The 23,373-nt window shown below is 43.7% G+C and overlaps 1 protein-coding gene across 1 annotated transcript in view; it reads left to right on the top strand.

Annotated features, from left to right (window-relative positions):
• The first annotated feature begins 22,622 nt into the window (after positions 1–22,622).
• LOC137427741 (phospholipid phosphatase 3) overlaps positions 22,623–23,373 on the top strand; it is a 73,350-nt gene continuing 72,599 nt past the window's right edge. Inside the window, exon 1 of the mRNA XM_068117447.2 lies at positions 22,623–23,112. Within this exon, the coding sequence (XP_067973548.1) occupies positions 22,986–23,112 (127 nt within the window). The 5' untranslated portion in view covers positions 22,623–22,985. The remainder of the gene's footprint in view (positions 23,113–23,373) is intronic.

Here is a 23,373-nt window from a genome sequence, read left to right as displayed (position 1 = left end):
ATTCTGGAGGGGCGTGTGTAGCGGTTACCGCTGGATGCACACAATCGCCTTGCACCGGCCAGAACACGGCCAGACGCGGCTCTCCCGGGCATGCCCGGACTCACTGTTCCCGGGCACGCCCGAACCTCCCGGGCACGCCCGGTCTCGTCTTTCCCGGGCATGCCCGCTCTCGCCTTTCCAGGGCTAGCCCAGAGCGTCCGGGCATGCCCGCTATCGCCTTTCCAGGGCTCGCCCAGAGCGTCCGGGCATGCCCGCTATCGCCTTTCCAGGGCTCGCCCAGAGCGTCCGGGTATGCCCGCTATCGCCTTTCCAGGGCTCGCCCAGAGCGTCCGGGCATGCCCGCTATCGCCTTTCCAGTGCTCGTCCAGAGCGCCCGGGCACGCCCAGCCTCGACTTGCCAGGCCGCAGCCAAACACGCCCGGGCAGGTCCAGACTCGCCTTTCCAAGGCTCGCCCTTGATACCCGGGCATGCCCGGTATAGCTTTTGCCGGGCAAACTTCCCGACATAAATGTGTATATATATTGCTGCCCGATAAACGGGCTTTTCAGAGTACCCGAGTGTGATACATTTATTAAACCTACTCGGACGAATTTCCATCTTTGGTCGCGTCAATTCTTTCAACTCGCGTTGGAGCCCAGCTCCTTCAGTGTCATGTTAATGGAAGACAAGGCCTTACCCTAAAACACATAATAAGGATATAAGCTACTGAACAAGGGTCTTATAGTGTCCTGCAATGTGGTGTTTCATGGAATTAACTACCGGGACGCCCTTTTTACCTTTACACAACTCTGGAGGCAGGAGGGGCCATATCCAACCAATGTTACACAACAATTTACCACAATACAATACACACATTTTAAAAAATGCAATCCTCATATCCGCAACAATATAATTCATGATCTGAATTTACGAGCTACAAACAGTAGCTGTTCGGCAACTTATTTATAATATATAATTATAATATATATAATAATAAGTTATATATATATATAATGATTGCTTATTTCAGGAGGGTAACTTTTCACACGTCGCAAATTAGCCTGGTAATCTTCAAAAAAAATTTAACTTAAAAACTGCAATGTAGAACTGCAATACAAATACAGGATGGCCCAGAGACTTGGTTCTTAATCCTTTTTGATGTCAGCATCCCTTCGGTTCTCAGAATATTTTCTCCCACCCCTTGTCAAAAATCAATGACTAAGGACAGGTCTTTAGATTTAAAGACTTATATTTCGATTCTTAGCAATCTTTTATGGTATGGCCGACATGTTTTGCACCCACAGAAATGACCTTTTGCACCAGCAGGATGTGCGTTCACCCCAGTTTAAGAACCACATTTATATGCACACTGAAATTTATGCACACTAAAAATAAAATAATTTCTAAAAATATATTAAAATTAAATAAATAAATAAAGAAAAAAGAAAAAAAGAAATAAGTACAGATACATTCAAAGTGCACCGCCCCCATGCCAAATAATTAAATATCCTACAGCGCAGAATTGCCGGGGCGCCTCCAGTGCCCAGCAATACCGCAGTGCAGCTCATAAAGACTGCATTGGGAGGGAGAGGTGTACAATAATTGATTGATTAATTGTATAATTAAAATCAATGAAAGACTATCACAAAATATTTTCTTAATCAATTGGCTAATCGCATAACTAAACCACTAGTGCTTCATCCGAAGATGTATCTTTTAGAAATGTAATTAAATAAGTCATTAATAAAAAATTAAACAATTAATTGATTAATCAATAAAAAATTAATCGATTAAATGATTAATCAATAAATCAAAAATATCCTTGATAGCCACATCACCTGGTCACTGTCATGTTCAAATATTAGCTTCCTAGCTCAAAAGGTGCCTGAGATATTGGCCAAATGAGAAAGAAAATAAATAAATGATTAATAATGAAAATAAATAAATAATAATCATAAAAAATTTAATTATTAATCAATTCGGTCATAGAACACATAAACCATCACCATTTCATCAGAATCTTTAACTTTAAAAAAAAAAATTTTTAGTCATTAATCGAATAATTAAATAATTAATCGATTAATTGATTAATTGATTAATTAATAAATCAAAAATAGACTTAGCAGCCAAATCACCTGGTCATTGGGATGTCCAAATATCAGCTTCCTAACTCAAAAGGTGCCTGAGTTAATGGTCAGAAGATAAAGGAAATTTAATTAATTAAAGAAGTACTTCATTAATCTCGAATAATTAAATAACTCCTCAATTAATTGATTAATCAAAAAACAAAAAAATACTGTTTTTGACAAAGGACTTGCTCACTATTGTGCTGAAATTTCAGCTTCCTAGCTCAAAGGATGGCTGAGATATCGCCCGGACAAACAAGAAAGCAAGAAACAAACAAACAAACAAGAAGACGTCATGCGGAGCACGATACTTGAAAAATACGCTACCGCCCCAAAGTTTTCCATTGATACAGCAAATTTTCCATTTCATGAAGATTAACAATTGCGATATTGATCAAAGTTCGGGTCAACAGGATGAAAAGTGATGATTTTTCAGATGAAAAATGATGATTTTAGAAGTTTGAAATAGAGTTGACCTTTGACCTTTTGACCTCAAAAATAGTTGGTTTCCCAATTCAGTGACTCAATGTGCAAATGCTGTTTAATTTTCAAGTCAATCGGATGTAAATTGAGGATTTTAAAAACTTGGCCGATGTTGACCTCAAAAATAGTTGGTGCTTGAATTCAGTGACCATATATGTAAATCCTCTTAGAAGTTCAAGTCAATCAAATGAAAATTTGTGATTTGAGAAATTTGGCCTATGTTGACCTTTTGGCCTGTGTTTACCTAAAATATAATATGTGGTTGAATTCAATGACCAGATATGCAAGTCCTCTTCAAATTTCAAGTCAATCAGATGAAAATTGAGGATTTTAGAAATTTGGCCTATGTTGACCTTTTGGCCTACGTTGACCTAAAAAAATACTTGGTTGTTGAATTCAGTGATAAGATATGCAAGTTCTCTTCAAATTTCAAGTCAATTAGATGAAAATTGAGGATTTTAGAAATTTGGCCTATGTTGACCTTTAGGCCTATGTTGACCTCAAATATACTTGGTGGTTGAATTCAGTGACCAGATATGCAAGTCCTCTTCAAATTTCAAGTCAATTGGTTGAAAATTGAGGATTTTAGAAATTCGGCCTATGTTGACCTTTTGGCCTATGTTGACCTCAAAAATACTTAGTGGGTGAATTCAGTGACCAGATATGCAAGTCCTCTTCAAACTTCAAGTCAATTGGATGAAAATTGAGGATTTTAGAAATCTGGCCTATGTTGACCATTTGGCCTATGTTGACCTCAAAAATACTTGGTGGTTGAATTCAGTGACCAGACATGCAAGTCCTCTTCAAATTTAAAGTCAATTGGATGAAAATTGAGGATTTTAGAAATCTGGCCTATGTTGACCTTTTGGCCTAGGTTGACCTCAAAAATCCTTCTGGTTGAATTCAGTGACCAGATATGCAAGTCCTCTTCAAATTTCAAGTCAATCGGATGAAAATTGAGGATTTAAGAAATTTAGCAAAGTTGGTGACCTTTGGCCTATGTTGACCTTTTGACCTATTGACCCCAAAAACAATAGGCTTCTTGCTTTTGACCAACTCTAACATTTGGTGAAGTTTCATGAGGATCGGTTGAAAATTGTGACCTGTAGGCCGGTGACAAACAGACAGACAAACAAACAGACAGACAGACAGAACCATGAACGGAACCGACCAATATACTTGAAAAATCTTCGATTTTGCAAGTAACAAACAAACAAACAACCAGGGTGAAAACTGAGTACTCCCTTTCAGCGTGCGTCATTGCCGAGTCCACTTCGGTGCCCGGCCATGACGATATGCAGCGCCTGGAGATGGCATAGGAAAGGTGCGGTGTACAATTATTAAAATTAAATTATTTAAAATTTAGTTATAATTTTAATTATTATATTTATTATAACTATTATTAATTAAATAATTTTTTTTAAAGAAAATTTAAAAACAAGTACACATACATTCAAAGTACACCGCCCCATGCCAAATAATTAAATATGCTGCAGCGCGGAATTGCCGGGGCGCCTCCAGCGCCCAGCAATACCGCAGTGCAGCTCATAAAGACTGCATTGGGAGGGAGAGGTGTACAATAATTGATTGATTAATTGTATAATTAAAATCAATGAAAGATTATCACAAAATATTTTCATAATCAATTGGCTAATCGCATAACTAAACCACTAGTGCTTCATCCGAAGATGTATCTTTTAGAAATTTAATTAAATAAGTCATTTATAAAAAATTAAATAATTAATTGATTACTCAATTAATCGATTAATCAATAAATAATTAATAGATGAAATGATTAATCAATAAATCAAAAATATCCTTGATAGCCACATCACTTGGTCACTCATGTCCAAATATTAGCTTCCCAGCTCAAAAGGTGCCTGAGATATTGGCCAAATGAGAAAGAAAATAAATAAATGATTAATAATGAAAATAAATAAATAATAATCATAAAAAAATTAAATTATTAATCAATTTTGTCAGAGAATACATAAACTACCACTATTTCATCAGAATCTGTAACTTTAAAAAAAAAAAATTTTTTGTCATTAATCGAATAATTAAATAATTCATCGATTAATTGATTAATTAATAAATCAAAAATATCATTTGCAGCCAAATCACCTGGTCATTGGCATGTCCAAATATCAGCTTCCTAACTCAAAAGGTGCCTGAGTTAATGGTCAGAAGAGAAAGGAAATTTGATTAATTAAATAAGTACTTAATTAATCGCTAATAATTAAATAACTCCTCAATTTATTGATTAATCCAAAAAAATATATACTGTTTTTGACAAAGGACTTGCTCACTCTTGTGCCGAAATTTCAGCTTCCTAGCTCAAAGGATGGCTGAGATATCGTCCGGACAACCAAGAAAGAAAACAAACAAGAAAACAAACAAGAGAACAAACAAGAAACCAGAGTGAAAACTGAGTACTCTCTTTCAGCGTGCGTCACTGCCGAGCCCCCTTTGGTGCCCGGCAATGACGATTTGCAATGCCTGGAGATGGCATAGGAAAGGAGCGGAGTACAATACGCACACTCTCCTCTAAGCTGTCTGGCCCGTGTTTGAATCTCGACCCAGCTATAAAAGTCATCCTGGTGCTTCACAAGCAAGGTGATTTTCATAAATGTGTGTGTGCCGTCCTGGCGTCAGACGTCAAACTGGCATGTCATCTGCCAGCATTCGTTGTTGGACGTTAAAATTCCCACGGTATCCTTCACGAAGAGTAGGCGAGCTATCGCTAGCACGATAGCCAAATTACAAATTCCTGCCTTAACCCTAACCCTAACCTAACCCTAACCCTACAAGCACTGTCCATCGCAGTCACACAGTGATGTGCAGGGCAGATTTGCCCTTGGAGTATTTACAGTTGCCTTTACAGGCCGACTTAAAATGGCAGCTTGTAAGCTCTGAACATGCCTCCTGTATCAGTGGTATTGTGGTCCAAATTGGTGTCCAAGAAGTCCCTGTTGTTGTTGTTGCTGTTGTCTACCGCCCTCCCAAACCACACCCATCATTCCTGTCTGACTTCTCCTACTTTCTGACCCAGCTATGTTCCCTCTCCCCCTCAATCCTCCTCCTTGGTGATTTCAATATCCACATGGACTCCACTGACTCCAGCCTAACCACTGACTTCACTGATTTACTCACCTGCTTTAACCTCACTCAACATGTCAACTTTCCTACCCATAACCGTGGTCACATTTTGGACCTTGGCTGCTCTACTGGACTAATTTTGCACCATCTCTCTGGCTCCGACCTCACTCTCTCTGACCACCTAGCCATCACTCTGACCATCAACATCCCCACCCCAGCACCAAGGCATTATCGCACTATCAACTTCCGTAAGCTAAACGCTCTTTCACCTACCTCATTCTCATCGACCCTCTCTGAAAAAATGTCCACCTCTCCCTTCGTTGACCTCCACACGCCTTCTGACCTCACTGACTACTACAACCACACTCTCTCCTCCTGCCTTGACAAACTTGCGCCTATAAAAACCAAAACAGTTTCTTTCACCCATTCTGCTCCCTGGTTTACCCCTGAACTCCGCCTGATGAAAACTCGTGCTCGCCAACTTGAAAGACTCCGCAATAAAACAGGTCTCACAGTTCACTCACAGGCCTACAAGGACCACATACAACACGATAAAGATGCCCTCTCCCGCGCCCGCTCCGCCTACTACTCTCAAATTATCCACTCTGGCTCCGGAAACCCAAAAGCACTCTTCTCTACAATAAACAAACTCCTCAGCCCCCTGAACACCACCACCCAGTCATTCACAATAGACAACTGCATCTCCTTCCATTCATTCTTCCAACGCAAAATTGAAAACATCTACAACAGCTTGACCACCGCCGCACCCGCTCCCCCTCAAACCACCTGCCCCCCCTTATCCTGCCATCCCCTGTCTCAATTCTCCCCAGTCTCCCCTACTGACCTCTCTGAACTCCTCATCAGAATGAAAACTGCCACCTGCACTCTTGACCCCATCCCCTCCAGCTTTGTCAAGGCCTCCCTTCCTGCTCTCTCTCCACTTATCATTGCAACAATAAACTCCTCCCTGTCTACAGGCATCGTCCCACCATCCCTCAAAATTGCTGCTGTTACCCCCATTCTGAAAAAACCTGGACTAAACCCTGACACCCTAAATAACTTCAGACCCATCTCCAACCTACTCTTTCTGTCAAAGGTTTTGGAACGCGCTGTAGCCACTCAACTCAAACATCACCTCTCTGCCAATAACCTGTATGAAACATTCCAATCCAGATTCCGCTCCAACCACAGTACTGAAACTGCTCTCCTCAAAATCACCAACGACCTTCTCCTCTCCTCTGACGCTGGCAACCTCAACATTCTCATCCTCCTCGACCTCAGCGCCGCCTTTGACACCATCGATCACACCATCCTCCTCACCCGACTTGAAACCACCTTTAACATTACCGGCACTGCCCTCTCTTGGATTAAATCATACCTCTCTGACAGACGTCAGTTCATCTCCATCAATAACTGCAAATCCCCTACTGCTCCCCTCCCCCAAGGTGTCCCCCAAGGTTCAGTTCTTGGCCCCCTCCTCTTCATCCTTTACCTGTCCCCCCTCGGTCACTTAATCCGCCGTCATGGTCTCCAATTCCACTGCTTCGCCGATGACATCCAGCTTTTCATCTCCACCAAGTCCATCTCCACCGCCACCCACTCTATCCTGACAAACTGCATCACTGAAATAAAATCCTGGCTTCAAATCAACTTCCTCAAACTTAACTGTGATAAATCTGAAATAATCATCATTGGCCCAAAAACGCTCACCAAGTCCACCCATAACTTTGCCCTCAACATCGACGGTTTCCCAGTATCCACCTCCCCTCACATCCGGAATCTTGGCATCATCTTTGACCAAACCCTCTCCTTCGACAAATACACTAAACAGATCACAAAGACAGCCTTCTTTCACCTGAAAAACATCGCCCGTCTCCGTCCATCCCTCTCCTCCGTGGCTGCAGAAACCCTCATCCACGCCTTCATCACTTCCCGTCTGGACTACTGCAATAGCCTCCTTTATGGTTCACCCTCAACAATCACCAATAAACTCCAATACATTCAGAACTCCGCTGCCCGTCTACTCACCCATTCCCGGACCCGTGACCACATCACCCCCGTCCTTTACAAGCTTCACTGGCTCCCCATCTCCCAGAGAATCCAGTACAAAATCCTCCTCTTGACCTACAAAGCCCTCCATAACCTGGCCCCATCCTACCTGGCTGACCTCCTCTCCAGACACACTCCCACCCGCAACCTCCGCTCTGCTGGTACCAACCTCCTGACCCCCCCCCCATCCGGACCAAATTTAGATCCTGGGGGGACAGGGCCTTCTCCATCGCTGCTCCCACCCTCTGGAACTCGCTACCTCACACCATCAGAGACTCCTCCTCACTCACCACATTCAAAACATCACTCAAGACCCACCTGTTCAACACTGCATTCAACATTTAACCCACAGCATCTAACCCCTGACTATCTCCTCTCCTTCTCCCTCCTTTGTGCTTTGAATATTTCCCTATTGATTCTTCTTTTTTTGCAATTGTTTTTATGTTTTGCTATGCATTATGTTTTGCACTCTGTCAAAGCGTCTTTGGGCTTCCTGAAAAGCGCTATATAAAATAAATGCATTATTATTTATTATTATTATTAACCAACAGAGGGAATTGTATCAGTGGCACAGTCACTGTGTGCACAGCACAGTGGCACGGCACAGTCACTGTGCCACTGATGCAAGAAACAAAATGGTTTTGCCAAGATCCTAGCTAGACTAAGCTATGAGGATACTGAAGGAGACTCGACTTTATACATTAGAAAGGAAGTGATTCTGAGATGTTCTGGTCGAGATGTTTAGGACAATAAAGAGTGTAAAGAAAATAATGCGAAAGAGTTTTTTCAGCAGGATTGATATTCACTGGACCAAACGCAGATCCACGGTTTCAATGTAAAGAATATGAGAGTTAAATTTGAAAAGTAAAGTAAAAATAAAGTCTAAATTTGAGTTAGATAGGTACCTAGAAGCATTGGGGTAGAGTGGTATGGTACAATGGTACATGGACACTGGCAGGAATGGTAGGTAGCTGATGTATGGCTCGGTAATTTGATACATGTGTAGTGACTGTGTTATCTGCGAGAAGTCTAGTCAAAAGGTGAATGTGCTGTTGGTGTTTGTTCATTCCTCATCCTACAGTCCCTATCATAACTCCATGTCTTCAATATATGTTTTTGAAAAATAATCACCCTGGTGATGTTCCTGTGCCTGTCCCACTATTCTCCTCCCCAATTTCCCTCCCCCAAGTGATATTAAGTATATAAACTGATAGAGTGCAGTCATGATAGGCCAAAATGACTTCCTTCTGTGTCTAAACTCCTATATCCTTTTGCATTGATGCAGAGAATATTTGCCATGCATTGACATGGTCTAAGTCTCTAAGACCATGCTTTTGAGAGAGCATCGAGGCATTCATGACAAGTTGTGAACATTTCCATGGTTAAGGACCAATCCTGAACAAGGCAAGGTAAGTCAGGTAAGAGTGACCAGTGAAAGATTGTTTTCTACGATCACGTGCCATTGAGCATCTTTATTGAGGAAAAACTAAAAGCTGTTTAATTAGTTGCTTGTTATGAAAATCTGAGGATTATTTGTGATATGAACCTCAGCCACGTCGAGGAAAATGCATAATATCAATATGGTCGTTTTCCAGCTTTATTGATAACCCTCCTTTCCTGGCGGCTCTTTGTTTTTACATCTAATGTATAAAACGAGCTCGGTCTCTGTGTGTGTGTGCATCGGACTGGCCTTATATTTGAGTAGTTATAAATCGTACATTGAGAAGCAACGGTGGCCTCACAATGCGGAGTTCAAGGGCCTATGCTGTTATTAGTCTCCATAAACGACCTCTTAGAGTGCCTTGAATACTCTCTGAACAATCACACAGGTAACTCCACTACCCACTTCCTCAAGGACAGGAAGGCTGCAGCCACTTCACTGTTGACATATCTGGAGAAAAATAAGCAACTGTTAATGAGCTGAAAGCTGATGGTCAATGTAAGGGAGTCACATATCCCCAATATGTCCCTGCACACACATGGGCAGCAATCCCCACAGTATTTTTTTTCTGTCATCAGCCTCTGGTAGAGGTTCCATTTGTGTACCTTCTGGGCCTCAACATTACCTTGATCCTGTCGTTGGCTGACCACATCTCTAAAATTATATCTCGGGATAATTGTATCCTTGGAATACCCCACGGAGCGGAGTCCTTTCTCAACCGATATCAGCTCATAACAGTTTTCATGGTTTTAAATTTGTATCATTATCGAGCATGCTTCCTCTCTGTAGGCAGGTTCTATGGATTCATTCATCCCTTGCTCCCCCATCCCCAGAAGTGGTGATGTCCAAATCCCTCAGGCCCATTAGTATCTCCAGGCAAAAGGCAGAGGCAAAGGGCCTCCCACTCACAGCACACAGATTAGTGACCTTACAGTCTTCTATTGCTATTCTTCTGGTGTTGCCCCTCCTGCCCTCTGTGCCCTTCCACCCTTACCCTTCAGCACCTTAAGGTAACACATGGTCATCCAGAAATCCATTCCTCACCCCCTCTTCACTCTTCCCAAATCTAAGCTTTCTGCCAACCTCTCCTCTTTTATCCTGCTCTCTCTCTCTCTACCCCGTGAGCTTTTATTTTAGTTATCGCTGACACTACCTTCTCCATCCCTTTTCCTTCGAAAGTTGTCAGTCTGCCCGTTTCTTGATTGTCTGCTGTCTCCCACATCCCACTATTGAATTGCTAATCAGAAATCACCTAAATACATTGTTATACATCATATTTACATGATGTTTGTGTATAAGAAGTGTATTTTCAAATCTAAAACAGACCAACAGACTTATGACCTTACTCTAATGAGCCAGAAAGCAAACCTTATTAGGCACTGCTTTGCTTAGATAACCTTTTCGGGTCTTGCACCATGGGTTTTAGTTTAAATTTCACATCATCTGCGCAAGCTTGTCATAATAAATGTGAGATTAGGCAATAGGTACTCCAAGTGAGGCTAAATCTTGCGCTGTTAATCGGTTTAAAACAAATTGCCAACACTTCTAATTTCACACCTAAACCCTTATGTATGGGATTCCATGGATTTGCACTAATTTGTGCATTATCATTTTGGTTGTGAAACAAGCATGATTATTTGGTTTCAGAAATATTTCCAAACGTGTGCTTATGTCTATATTAACTACATCAGGGTCGTTTGTAGTGAGGGCAGCAGAGATACAGAAGGGTGCGTATGGAAAATACTTTGGGGGAAAGATTGGGGCAGCGGGAAATCAAAATTTCCACCATATTTGTGTGCGAAGTCAATAGATAGCATTTGGTTTTCAAAGAAAACATCAGGATACTGTTGTAAGAAACTATAAGGGAAAGTTTGACCCATCATCATACCTGTGCTGTATCCATGCAGTAAGCTGTTAACTTCCATGCAATTTACCAATATTCTATGTTACAAACCGCATTGTCATCATTTCATCATACTAAAATTCCACAATTCTCTGCATGTATGTATATGAATTCATATATACGTATGTACACTACTGGTCAAAAGTTTTAGAACACCTCAATTTTTCCAGTTTGTATTGAAATTTACGAAGTTTAATGTCTCAATGTACTCTGAAATTAAGCATAGAACAAATAAACAATTGGAGATAAAAAAGAAATCATAGAATCATTTTATTTAACAAAATTTAATTTAAATTTTTGACTCAGCAAAGTAGTCACCTTATGCAGATATAACCGCTGAACACACTCGTGACATTCCTTCCACAATGGAAATCAAACATTGTTCGGGAAGTTCTTCCCAACACTGTTGCAGAAGTTCCTACAAATGTGTTGCACTTGTAGGTTGCTTTGCTTTCACCCTTCTGTCCAGTTCTTCCCAAACCAGCTCGATGGGGTTTAAGTCTGGAGACTGTGCTGGCCATTCCATGATTTGAAGCCTAGGGTCTTGTTCTTTTCCTCGAAGGTAGTTTTGACATAGCCTGGAGGTGTGTTTAGGGTCATTATCTTGCTGTAGGATGAACCCCTGACCAACTAGGTGTATACCAGAGGGTATTGCATGGCGCTGCAAAATGCTGTGGTAGCTCTTTTGGTTCAGGGTGCCAGTCACTCTGTGCGTCGCCGACTCTGGATCCAGCAAAAGAGCCCCAGACCATCAAGCTTCCTCCTCCATGTTTGACAGTTGGTGCCACACACTGAGGAACCATCCTTTTGCCTACTCGACGGTGCACAAAATCCCTGCGTGATAAACCAAACATTTCAAATTTTGATTCATCGGTCTATAAGACCTCCTTCCAGTCTTCAGTCGTCCACTGGTGGTGCTTCATGGCCCAGGCAAGCCTCTTTTTCTTATTTTGCCATCTTAGCAAAGGCTTTCTTACTGCCACTCGACCTGTCAAACCTGCAGCTCGAAGTCTTCTCTTCACCGTTGAAACTGAGACTTGCTTGCTTCGACCAGTGTTAAGCTGTGCTTGAAGCTGTTGTCCTGTGAGCCGCCTATCACGCAAGCTGTTGACTCTCAGAAACTTGTCTTCTGATTCTGTTGTGGCTTTGGGTCTGCCAGACCACTTCCTGTCAGAGTTTCCTCCAGTTTCCAACATACTACTTCCTGCAGTGCAATATTGTCCAAATAATGCTTCAGAGGGTGTAATAACAGTCTGTTCCAATACTGCTTTTATACAGACAGGGGGTTTGTAATCAAATAAATCAGCAGAGGTTGGGACACCTGTAGGAATTGTTTGCGTCAACTTTCAAGGCTTAATTTACTTACATTGCTGCACAACAGCTGTAAGTTGTTAACCCATTACTTATTTCATGAAGAAGGCCTTTTTTTACAATATAACTGTGCAATTTACATTATTTTCCCGTTTTTGCTCACCTAAACTTTTTTTTAACCTCAAGCAGTTTACTGCTTACCTTTGTACCATTTCAGGTTATTCACTGGACTTGACTTGCTTAAATTTTAATAAAAACTGGAAAAATTGAGGTGTATCTTATGGAAATGAAAACCGCTTGACCAATTTCTCTCAAATTTTGCATACAGTGCCTTGAGAAAGTATTCACATTCCTTGACTTTTTTTACATTTTGTTGTGTTACAGACTGAATTTAAAATGGGTTGAATTGAGATTTTTTTTTGGTCACTGATCTACACATAATATCCTGTAATGTCAAAGTGGATTTTTTTTTAGAATCTTTACCAAAAAAAAAAAAAAAATCTTGGAAATTTTTTGGAATCTTTACAAAATAATTAAAAATGAAAAGCTGAAATGTCTTGAGTCAATAAGTATTCTCCCACCACCCCCCCCCCTTCCCACGCCTCCTCCCCCCAAGCCCTCTCCGTCCCACACATCTCCCTGCTCTTAAATGTTGTGTGCTCTCAAGTGTTTGTGTGCTTCCCCTTCTCTTGTCTTCCGCTCCCTCTTTTTATATATTTTGTTTGTCTGGTTGATTTGTTTGTGAAGTAAATGTCAGCTCTTTCACGAGCCTCGATTCAGTATACAAAAAAAACCCCCCAAAAAAACCCTTTGATATGACAATTGAGCTCAGGTATATTCAATTTTCTTTGTTCATCCTTGAGATGTCTCTACAACCTGATTGGTGTCCACCTGTGGCCAATTCAATTGATTGGATATGAATTACAAAGAAACACAACTTTCTATAAATGGTCCCACAGTTGACAGCACATGTCAGAGCAGAAACTCGAACATGAAGTCCAAGGACATGTCCGTAGAACTCAAAGATAGAATTGTGAGGAGGCATCAATCTTGGGTAGGGAAGAAAATTTCTGGAGTGTTGAAAGTTCCCAAGAGCACAGTGACCTCTATCATTAGGAAATGGAAATAATATGGAACTACCCAGACTCTTCCGAGAACTGGCCATCCAACTAAACTGTACGACCGGGCAAGAAGGACCTTGGTCAGGGGGGTGACCAATAACCCATTGACCACTCTGACAGAATTACAGAGTTCCTTGGCTGAGATGGGAGAACCTACTAGAAGGACAACAGTCTCTACAGCACTTCACAAATCTTGGCTTTATGGGAGAGTGGCCAGACGGAAGACACTCCTGAGAAAAGGGCACATTATAGCTTGCCCGGAGTTTGCAAAAACCCACGTGAAAGACTGAGAGCACGAGGCAAAATATTCTGTTGTCTGATGAGATGGAAATCGAACTCTTTGGCCTGAATGCAAAGCACTATGTCTGGTGGAACCCGAGCACAGCTCATCACCCATCTAACACCATCCCTACCTTGAAGCATGGTGGTGACAGCATCATGCTATGGGGATGCTTTTCAGCAGCAGGGACTGGGAGTCTTGTAAGGATAGATGGAATGTAAGGATTGCCCGTGCACACTCTCTTCAGTCCCATTCCTCCATCCAGGTCTTTAAAACATCTGTTCGCCACCATCTCTTATCTTCCACCATCCAAAACCTTGATATTTTTTACCCCCGGGAATTCACCCCAAATCCACTTTTTTGAAATACCAACTTATTTCCTGGAAGTCCTAGCAGTGTCCATGTGGTTTATACATCATCCCATGCCTCCTCATCATCATGCCTCATCCTCATCCTACATCATCCTCCTCATCCCATCCCCTTCCCATGCCTCCTTCACCCAAGCCCTCTCCCTCCCACAGATCTCCCAATGTCCCTGTTCTCTGCTGTTGTACTTGTGTGCTTCCTTCTCTCTCCCCATCTTGTCTCCCGCTCCCTTTATTGTATGTTTTGTGTGCCCGTTTTTTTTTTGTGATTAATGTTAGCTCTTACACGAGCCTCGATTTTGTATACAAAAAAAATCCAACACTGGAATGGCTTCAGAACAAGAACCTGAAAGTCTGTGAGTGACCCAGCCAAAACCCCAGACTGGAATCCCATTGAGAATCTGTGGAAAGACTTGAAGATTGCTGTTTACTGACGCTCTCCATCCAACTTAACAGAGCTTGAGCAAATCTGCAAAGAAGAATGGGAGAAACTCCCCAAATCTAGATGTGCAAAGCTGATACAGACATACCTAAGGAGACTTGAAGCTGTACTCACTGCCAAAGGCTCTTCTTCGAAGTATTGACTCAGGGGTTGTATACTTATGTAAATTAGATATTTTTGTATTTCATGTTTAATTATTTTGTCAAAGTTTAAATATATATATACTTTGACATTGTGGGGTGTTATGTGTAAATCAGTGACAAAAAAAATCTCAATTAAATCCATTTTAAATGCAGGCATTAACACAACGAAACGTGAAAAACGTCAAGTTGTGTCAATACTTTCTGAAGGCACTGTATCTTTACATATATATATATATATATATATATATATATATATATATATATATATATATATATATATACATATATATATATATATATATATATATATATATATATATATATATATATATATATATATATATATATATATATATATACTGTATATATATAGTGTTGCGGTTTTTAGAACCCTCACTTGGTAAATAACTCTTGTAAATATTCCATTTGTAAAAGGTAATAGGAGAACCCATAGTTAGTCCACAAGCAACATGTAGGACACCATAGGAACTTCTCAGTTATTTCCTTAGTCTGTGTTTAGTTAAGGCTGTGTTCCCAATAGTTGAACCTGCGTTGCATTAATCAAATAACATAGGTCCTTTTCAGTTCCGTTCATTTTGCGGCTTGCCTCTCTCCAAATTGTTACGCGCCTCTGCTCGCCCAGCAGCATTCGCTGCCTCACCCGGCCGCCATTACGCACGCGGTTAAGCCGGTGAAGAAGGGGGTGGAGTGCTCAGAATGAGGCGTGGCCCTGTTAGGGGCGAAGCCGGTGAGCCTTCGCGAACCACCCAAGGCTGAGGTGAGCTCACCGGTGGGCGGAGTGCGAGGATAGGCGGCTTGATCTCTAAGCGCACTATTTAAGCGCACGCGCCAAGCCCTTTCACGGACTGTGCAGGGAGCCATGATTGATGATGGACTGAGCAGATTGCATCATTGATTACGGACTGCGCGGGGAGAGCTCGAATAGTACGGACTGCTCGGGGAGAGCTCGAATAGTACGGACTGCGTGGAGCACACCTGGTGATTGATGATCTCATTTGAAAGGCGCGTATGAACATTGAGAGAGAGAGAGGGGCAGCAGGCGCACATATTACGTACGCAGGAGTCCAGCCCTCGCATATGAAAAGGTCCGGTCATGCGCCAACGCCACGTGAAGCTGCTGGCCGTTCTTCGCCGTGGACCCGGAGCCGGACTCGAGTGGACCGGAGCCGGACCTTCAATGCCCTACCATCTGCCTGGACCTTCCTCCCCTACCCATGACCATCTCCCGTGTAAGTCAGTCTGTTTGTCCTGGGGTTAAGTAAGACTGTATAGTTAAGGTTGCCCTGTGTCTGCTTCTTCTTCTTCTTGTTGTATATTCTTTCCCTTTCGTTTCCTCATCTTTGGTTGTTGTAATAAACCATATTTGTTCTTTCTTTACTTTGGTTTCCTCTTATTCGATCGTCTTCGTCTTTTCTCTCCATTGAGTACCTGTGGCACGATTCGGAACCACTTTGATCAGGTTTATTCCTTTGTTAATGGCTCGGGCTTCGGATTGCTAAACCGCTCGGCAATTTCCATCTTGTCCGCGGTCCGAGCGGGAGTTATCTCCCTGCTTTGCGGTCGGATTGGCACTCAGGTATTTGGGACTCCATTGACCAATCGCCCTGGCCAATCTCGACCGGAAAGGAGCGTTATAATTTTCATGATTGGGGGACGGCCAGCTTAAAAGACAAGGGGATTAACCTCCCCTTGGTAAGGGGAGCGCCGACCCCCCAAATCCGCAACAATATATAAATGTTTTTTTTCACCTCTAGTTTATCCTAGCAGCACATTTCTAGCAGCACATGCCCTACCATCTGCCTGGACCTTCCTCCCCTACCCATTACCATCTCTCGTGTAAGTCAGTCTGTTTGTCCTGGGGTTAAGTAAGACTGTATAGTTAAGGTTGCCCTGTGTCTGCTTCTTCTTCTTTTTCTTGTATATTCTTTCCCTTTCGTTTCCTCGTCTTTGGTTGTTGTAATAAACCATATTTGTTCTTTCTTTACTTTGGTTTCCTCTTATTCGATCGTCTTCGTCTTTTCTCTCCATTGAGTACCTGTGGCACGATTTGGAACCGCTTTGATCGGGTTTAGTCCTTTGTTAATGGCTCGGGCTTCGGATTGCTAAACCGCTCGGCAATTTCCATCTTGTCCACGGTCCGAGCGGGAGTTATCTCCCTGCTTTGCGGTCGGATTGGCACTCAGGTATTTGGGACTCCATTGACCAATCACCCTGGCCAATCTTGACTGGAAAGGAGCGTTATAATTTTCAGGATTGGGGGACGGCCAGCTTAAAAGACAAGGGGATTAACCCCCCCTTGGTAAGGGGAGCGCCGACCTCCCGAATCCGCAACAATATATATATGTTTTTTTTCACCTCTAGTTTATCCTAGCAGCACATTTTCTCCATTACCCTAATTGAATGTATTGGCCATATACTTCCATATTTCACTGACATATCCCATTAATCTCAAAATAAATCCTGGTGTTGGCTTTTAACAGTTATGGTGGCAATTTAAGATCTTGAGTTCAAGCCCTTGGCATGCCATTGAATTAACACCAGGCAGATCGACTCAACCTGTCATCCTTCCGAGGTCGGCAAAATGAGTACCAGATGGCTGGTAAGGGGGCATTGCATCAGCAGCACAGCCCAGAAATGCCCAGAAAATGCAAATGCAAAAAAAATAATTATGCAGCCAAGCAGCTATATGCTGCAAACAAACAAATAAATAAATAAATCTCAAAATATAGGATTGTTTTTTTGTTTTTTTAGCATGGGCACCTGCACTAAATGGCTCACTCTTTTCAAGAGGCACCTTAGATTGGATCGTTATAAACAAACGGGACAACTTGCTTTGCATCCTTTTATGAAGCATGGAGAGCTCCGAGATGCAGCACCCCCCCCCCTCCATCAGTGCAGTAAGATTCCCGTTTTCAGTCGGATTCGTCTCCAAGGAATAAATACATAATAAGAGGGTTCAGGGTGCGAGTTGTCCTGCCAGGCCTTTCATCAATGCAAACCATTTTCTTAATGTAATCATAAGCGGCGATTAAATCAATTTGTAACATGTTTCGTAATTCAACGGTGGAACATGTGATTTGAAATTACAAAGTGGAAAGCTTTATTTCCAAGAGCATGGCAAAACTTTTGCTGAAGTTTTTTTTATTCCCAACTTTCATACTTGTTGTTAACTTTTTACTGCTTGTGGGTGTTAAAAACAAACCTGATTCTAATAATCGCACTCTACATGAAAATAACAAGTTCAACCCGTTTATCATTTATTATTTATTTATTTTTTCCTTCTCCTGCCAGTGCACGTGACCATATTACCCAAAGTTTGGTAAAAAAATAAGGGTTTCCGTTTTGACCACCATTAATTTATTGGAGACTTTTGTTTTATACAAGCACTGAGGGAAAGGGGTGAGCAGAGAGAACTAGTGGTGGGTGGTGGTGCGTGTAGAGGGGCAAGGGGTGAAGGTGTTGGGTACAGATGGAGAAGGGTAAAGGGTGAAGGGCGTCGGTTGTGGATGGAGAGGAGTAAGGGGTGAAGTGTGTTGGGTACAGATGGAAAAGGGTAAAGGGTGAAGGGTGTTGGTTGTGGATGGAGAGAGGTAAGGGGTGAAGGGTGTTGGTTGGTTGTGGGTAAAGGGTGAAGGGTGTTGGTTGGTTGTGGGTAAAGGGTGAAGGGTGTTGGTTGGTTGTGGGTAAAGGGTGAAGGGTGTTGGTTGTGGACGGAGAGAGGTAAGGGGTGAAGGGTGTTGGTTGTGGATGGAGAGGAGTAAGGGGTGAACGGTGTTGGTTGTGGATGGAGAGGAGTAAGGGGTGAACGGTGTTGGTTGTTGATGGAGAGGAGTAAGGGGTGAAGGGTGTTGGTTGGGGATGGAGAGGAGTAAGGGGTGAACGGTGTTGGTTGTGGATGGAGATGAGTAAGGGGTCAAGGGTGTTGGTTGTGGGTGGAGAAGAGTAAGGGGTGAAGGGTGTTGGTTGTGGATGGAGAGGAGTAAGGGGTGAAGGGTGTTGGTTGTGGATGGAGAGGAGTAAGGGGTGAAGGGTGTTGGTTATGGATCGAGAGAGGTAAGGGGTGAAGGGTGTTGGTTTGTTGTGGGTAAAGGGTGAAGGGTGTTGGTTGGTTGTGAGTAAAGGGTGAAGGGTGTTGGTTGTGGATGGAGAGAGGTAAGGGGTGAAGGGTGTTGGTTGTGGATGGAGAGGAGTAAAGGGTGAAGGGTGTTGGGTGTAGATGGAGAGGAGTAAGGGATGAAGGGTGTTGGTTGTGGATGGAGAGGAGTAAGGGGTGAAGGTTGTTGGGTGTAGATGGAGAGGAGTAAGGGATGAAGGGTGTTGGTTGTGGATGGAGAGGAGTAAGGGGTGAAGGGTGTTGATTGTGGATGGAGAGGAGTAAGGGGTGAAGGGTGTTGGTTGTGGATGGAGAGGAGTAAGGGGTGAAGGGTGTTGGTTGTGGATGGAGAGGAGTAAGGGATGAAGGTTGTTGGGTGTAGATGGAGAGGAGTAAGGGGTGAAGGGTGTTGGTTGTGGATGGAGAGGAGTAAAGGGTGAAGGGTGTTGGGTGTAGATGGAGAGGAGTAAGGGATGAAGGGTGTTGGTTGTGGATGGAGAGGAGTAAGGGATGAAGGGTGTTGGGTGTAGATGGAGAGGAGTAAGGGATGAAGGGTGTTGGTTGTGGATGGAGAGGAGTAAAGGGTGAAGGGTGTTGGGTGTAGATGGAGAGGAGTAAGGGGTGAAGGGTGTTGGTTGTGGATGGAGAGGAGTAAGGGGTGAAGGTTGTTGGGTGTACATGGAGAGGAGTAAGGGGTGAAGGTTGTTGGGTGTAGATGGAGAGGAATGAGGGGTGAAGGTTGTTGGGTGTAGATGGAGAGCAGTAAGGGGTGAAGGGTGTTGGTTGTGGTTGGAGAGGAGTAAGGGATGAAGGTTGTTGGGTGTAGATGGAGAGGAGTAAGGGGTGAAGGGTGTTGGTTGTGGATGGAGAGGAGTAAGGGGTGAAGGTTGTTGGGTGTACATGGAGAGGAGTAAGGGGTGAAGGTTGTTGGGTGTAGATGGAGAGGAATGAGGGGTGAAGGTTGTTGGGTGTAGATGGAGAGGAGTAAGGGGTGAAGGGTGTTGGTTGTGGTTGGAGAGGAGTAAGGGGTGAAGGGTGTTGGTTGTGGATGGAGAGGAGTAAGGGGTGAAGGTTGTTGGGTGTACATGGAGAGGAGTAAGGGGTGAAGGTTGTTGGGTGTAGATGGAGAGGAGTAAGGTGTGAAGGGTGTTGGTTGTGGATGGAGAGGAGTAAGGGGTGAAGGATGTTGGTTGTGGATGGAGAGGAGTAAGGGGTGAAGGGTGTTGGTTTGTTGTGGGTAAAGGGTGAAGGGTGTTGGTTTGTTGTGGGTAAAGGGTGAAGGGTGTTGGTTGGTTGTGGGTAAAGGGTGAAGGGTGTTGGTTGTGGATGGAGAGAGGTAAGGGGTGAAGGGTGTTGGTTGTGGATGGAGAGGAGTAAAGGGTGAAGGGTGTTGGGTGTAGATGGAGAGGAGTAAGGGATGAAGGGTGTTGGTTGTGGATGGAGAGGAGTAAGGGGTGAAGGTTGTTGGTTGTGGATGGAGAGGAGTAAAGGGTGAAGGGTGTTGGGTGTAGATGGAGAGGAGTAAGGGATGAAGGGTGTTGGTTGTGGATGGAGAGGAGTAAGGGATGAAGGTTGTTGGGTGTAGATGGAGAGGAGTAAGGGGTGAAGGGTGTTGGTTGTGGATGGAGAGGAGTAAAGGGTGAAGGGTGTTGGGTGTAGATGGAGAGGAGTAAGGGATGAAGGGTGTTGGTTGTGGATGGAGAGGAGTAAGGGATGAAGGTTGTTGGGTGTAGATGGAGAGGAGTAAGGGGTGAAGGGTGTTGGTTGTGGATGGAGAGGAGTAAGGGGTGAAGGTTGTTGGGTGTACATGGAGAGGAGTAAGGGGTGAAGGCTGTTGGGTGTAGATGGAGAGGAATGAGGGGTGAAGGTTGTTGGGTGTAGATGGAGAGGAATGAGGGGTGAAGGTTGTTGGGTGTAGATGGAGAGGAGTAAGGGGTGAAGGGTGTTGGTTGTGGTTGGAGAGGAGTAAGGGGTGAAGGGTGTTGGTTGTGGATGGAGAGGAATAAGGGGTGAAGGTTGTTGGGTGTACACGGAGAGGAGTAAGGGGTGAAGGTTGTTGGGTGTAGATGGAGAGGAGTAAGGTGTGAAGGGTGTTGGTTGTGGATGGAGAGGAGTAAGGGGTGAAGGATGTTGGTTGTGGATGGAGAGGAGTAAGGGGTGAAGGGTGTTGGTTGTGGATGGAGAGGAGTAAGGGGTGAAGGATGTTGGTTGTGGATGGAGAGGAGTAAGGGGTGAAGGGTGTTGGTTGTGGATGGAGAGGAGTAAGGGGTGAAGGGTGTTGGTTGTGGATGGAGAGGAGTAAGGGGTGAAGGGTGTTGGTTGTGGATGGAGAGGAGTAAGGGGTGAAGGGTGTTGGTTGTGGATGGAGAGGAGTAAGGGGTGAAGGATGTTGGTTGTGGATGGAGAGGAGTAAGGGGTGAAGGATGTTGGTTGTGGATGGAGAGGAGTAAGGGGTGAAGGGTGTTGGTTGTGGCCGATAAGTTTTTATTAAAGAGTTGTGGAGTGTCTGGCTTGAAGAAACAGCAAAGAACCTTGCGGAGGTTCTACCTGCAGTAAGTGTCACGAATTGGGTACGAGGGTGGGGGCATGGACCGGGTGCTTCGAAAAGGGGAAATTGGTTGTGCATGTAAAGGAGGTAAAACTGATGAAAACAGCAACATAGTTGGTCGTGGCTCGCCCTGCCGGAGGCGTCCGAGCCGCAGCTGCTGCTTTGTGTTACACAAGCTCGACAAGGAGAATAATAAGCCTCGTCGGGCTCGGGCCTCATTAATGACAAGTAATGTCGGATTATTTTTGTAACCATGACCTGACCACGAGTTAAAGGTAGCCAGGTAATTTACATACTATTTGAAATATCATTCCTTTGTTAAACGATTCATTCCTGATCCGCACATTTGCATAACATTGGGGTTCGGATTGGGACAAAATAGCTGCAAGATGGGGAGAGGGTACCAAAGTATGGCAAACCACCGAGTGCAACCATTGTCTAGGAACTCCTTCAGCATCACCAACACTCTGCAAATATATATATATATATAGTAACAAGTTTGAGTGCCACCTGTAAAAGCATTCCTGTTCATGTGAAACAACCGAAGTACCTGGTGGTGGTGGACTTGTTTATATTGTGTGAGCTGCTGCCGAGGATGCCGGCGATAGCTTGCCTACACCTTCCGAAGGACACCGTGGGATCTTCATCGTCCAACTACTAATGCTGGTAGATGGGATACTCAGTTTAGCGTCCATCCGAAGGACGGCACACACCTTGATGAAACACCGGGATGACAGGTGTAGCTGTGTCGGGTTTCCCACCTGGAGTGCATAATATACCTCTGGGTCGAGGCTATCCTGCCAGCGCACTGTACCTTCATTAAATACACTACATACCTGTAGAGAATGGGACACCTGGCCTGAACTGCACCTGGGCGGACGGTGTAGTGATCGTTTATCCTCCAGATAGCGATCAATCTTTTGGGGAAGTTTGAGAAGGTCAAAAAGGTGTTTGGGCACATCATCGCACAGGTATGTTATTTATTTATTATTATCATTATTTTTCGTATGAGCATAAAAGGTGGAAAATATTTAAATAAACATCACACGAATATTAATTTATTTGTTAACTTGTCGAAAAGGTTTTAAAACGACATTTTGTATAAAAATACTTCTGAGAGAGAGAAACACAAAACATTCATTGGGGCGTTCGAGGGGCACGCACAGGGATAGAGATGGAGGTGTAACACGTTGGGAGTATCAATGGGACAGAGAGACGGGGACGGAGGATCGACGTGGAGTCGACGGCACCAACAGACGGGCTGAGAATAAGTGCGCAGCGGAGAAAGTTCCCAAAAGCTTTTCCGTCCGAGGAAAAGGAAGGGGAGAGGGAGGGTGAAGTGAGGGAGGAGTGGAGAAGGAGAGAGAGAGAGAAAGAGAGAGAGAGAGAAAGGGAGGAGGAGAGGAGGGGAAGAGGGACGAGGGAAGGAGGAGGGGATTGCATTCCTCTTTAAAGTCCCTGCGCGTCCCTGCGAAGCGCGTTCGTTCGAGTCGAGTCGAGTGGTGCGAGGACTGAAAGGGCAAAACAAACCAGCGCAACAGGTTTAAAGGTGTGAGAGAAAAGGTGTCAACGAGGCGTTAATGGCCAACGCGGACGTTCCTTATCACAAGGCGATGGGAGTCCCGAGCACTCAGACGGTGGAGAGCGTTGGGAGGAAACGGCAGGCGACGGTCCTACGTGTAGTCGACGTGGTGTGCGTCTTCCTCGGTGAGATGTGACAATCGCTTGCAGGGGAAGAGGGGAGGGGCGGGGTGGATGATAACCCTGAAATTGGGGGGCGGGGGAGTCTTGGACTGGGAGCACGAGGAAGTATGTTGTTGACGTGTATAAAAGTGTTTGAATGACGTTATAACATGTATAAAAGTATATTTGAATGACGTTATAACATGTAAAGATAGAAGTGTTTGAATGACGTTATAACATGTATAGAAGTGTGTTTGAATGACGTTATAACATGTATAAAAGTAT

Source organism: Myxine glutinosa, chromosome 1, assembly GCF_964187855.1.
Source record: "Myxine glutinosa chromosome 1, kmMyxGlut1.1, whole genome shotgun sequence".
Classification (NCBI taxonomy): Eukaryota; Metazoa; Chordata; class Myxini; order Myxiniformes; family Myxinidae; genus Myxine; species Myxine glutinosa.
The sequence above is the reverse complement of the archived record's forward strand: the minus strand, read 5'-3'. Positions and strand labels throughout refer to the sequence as shown.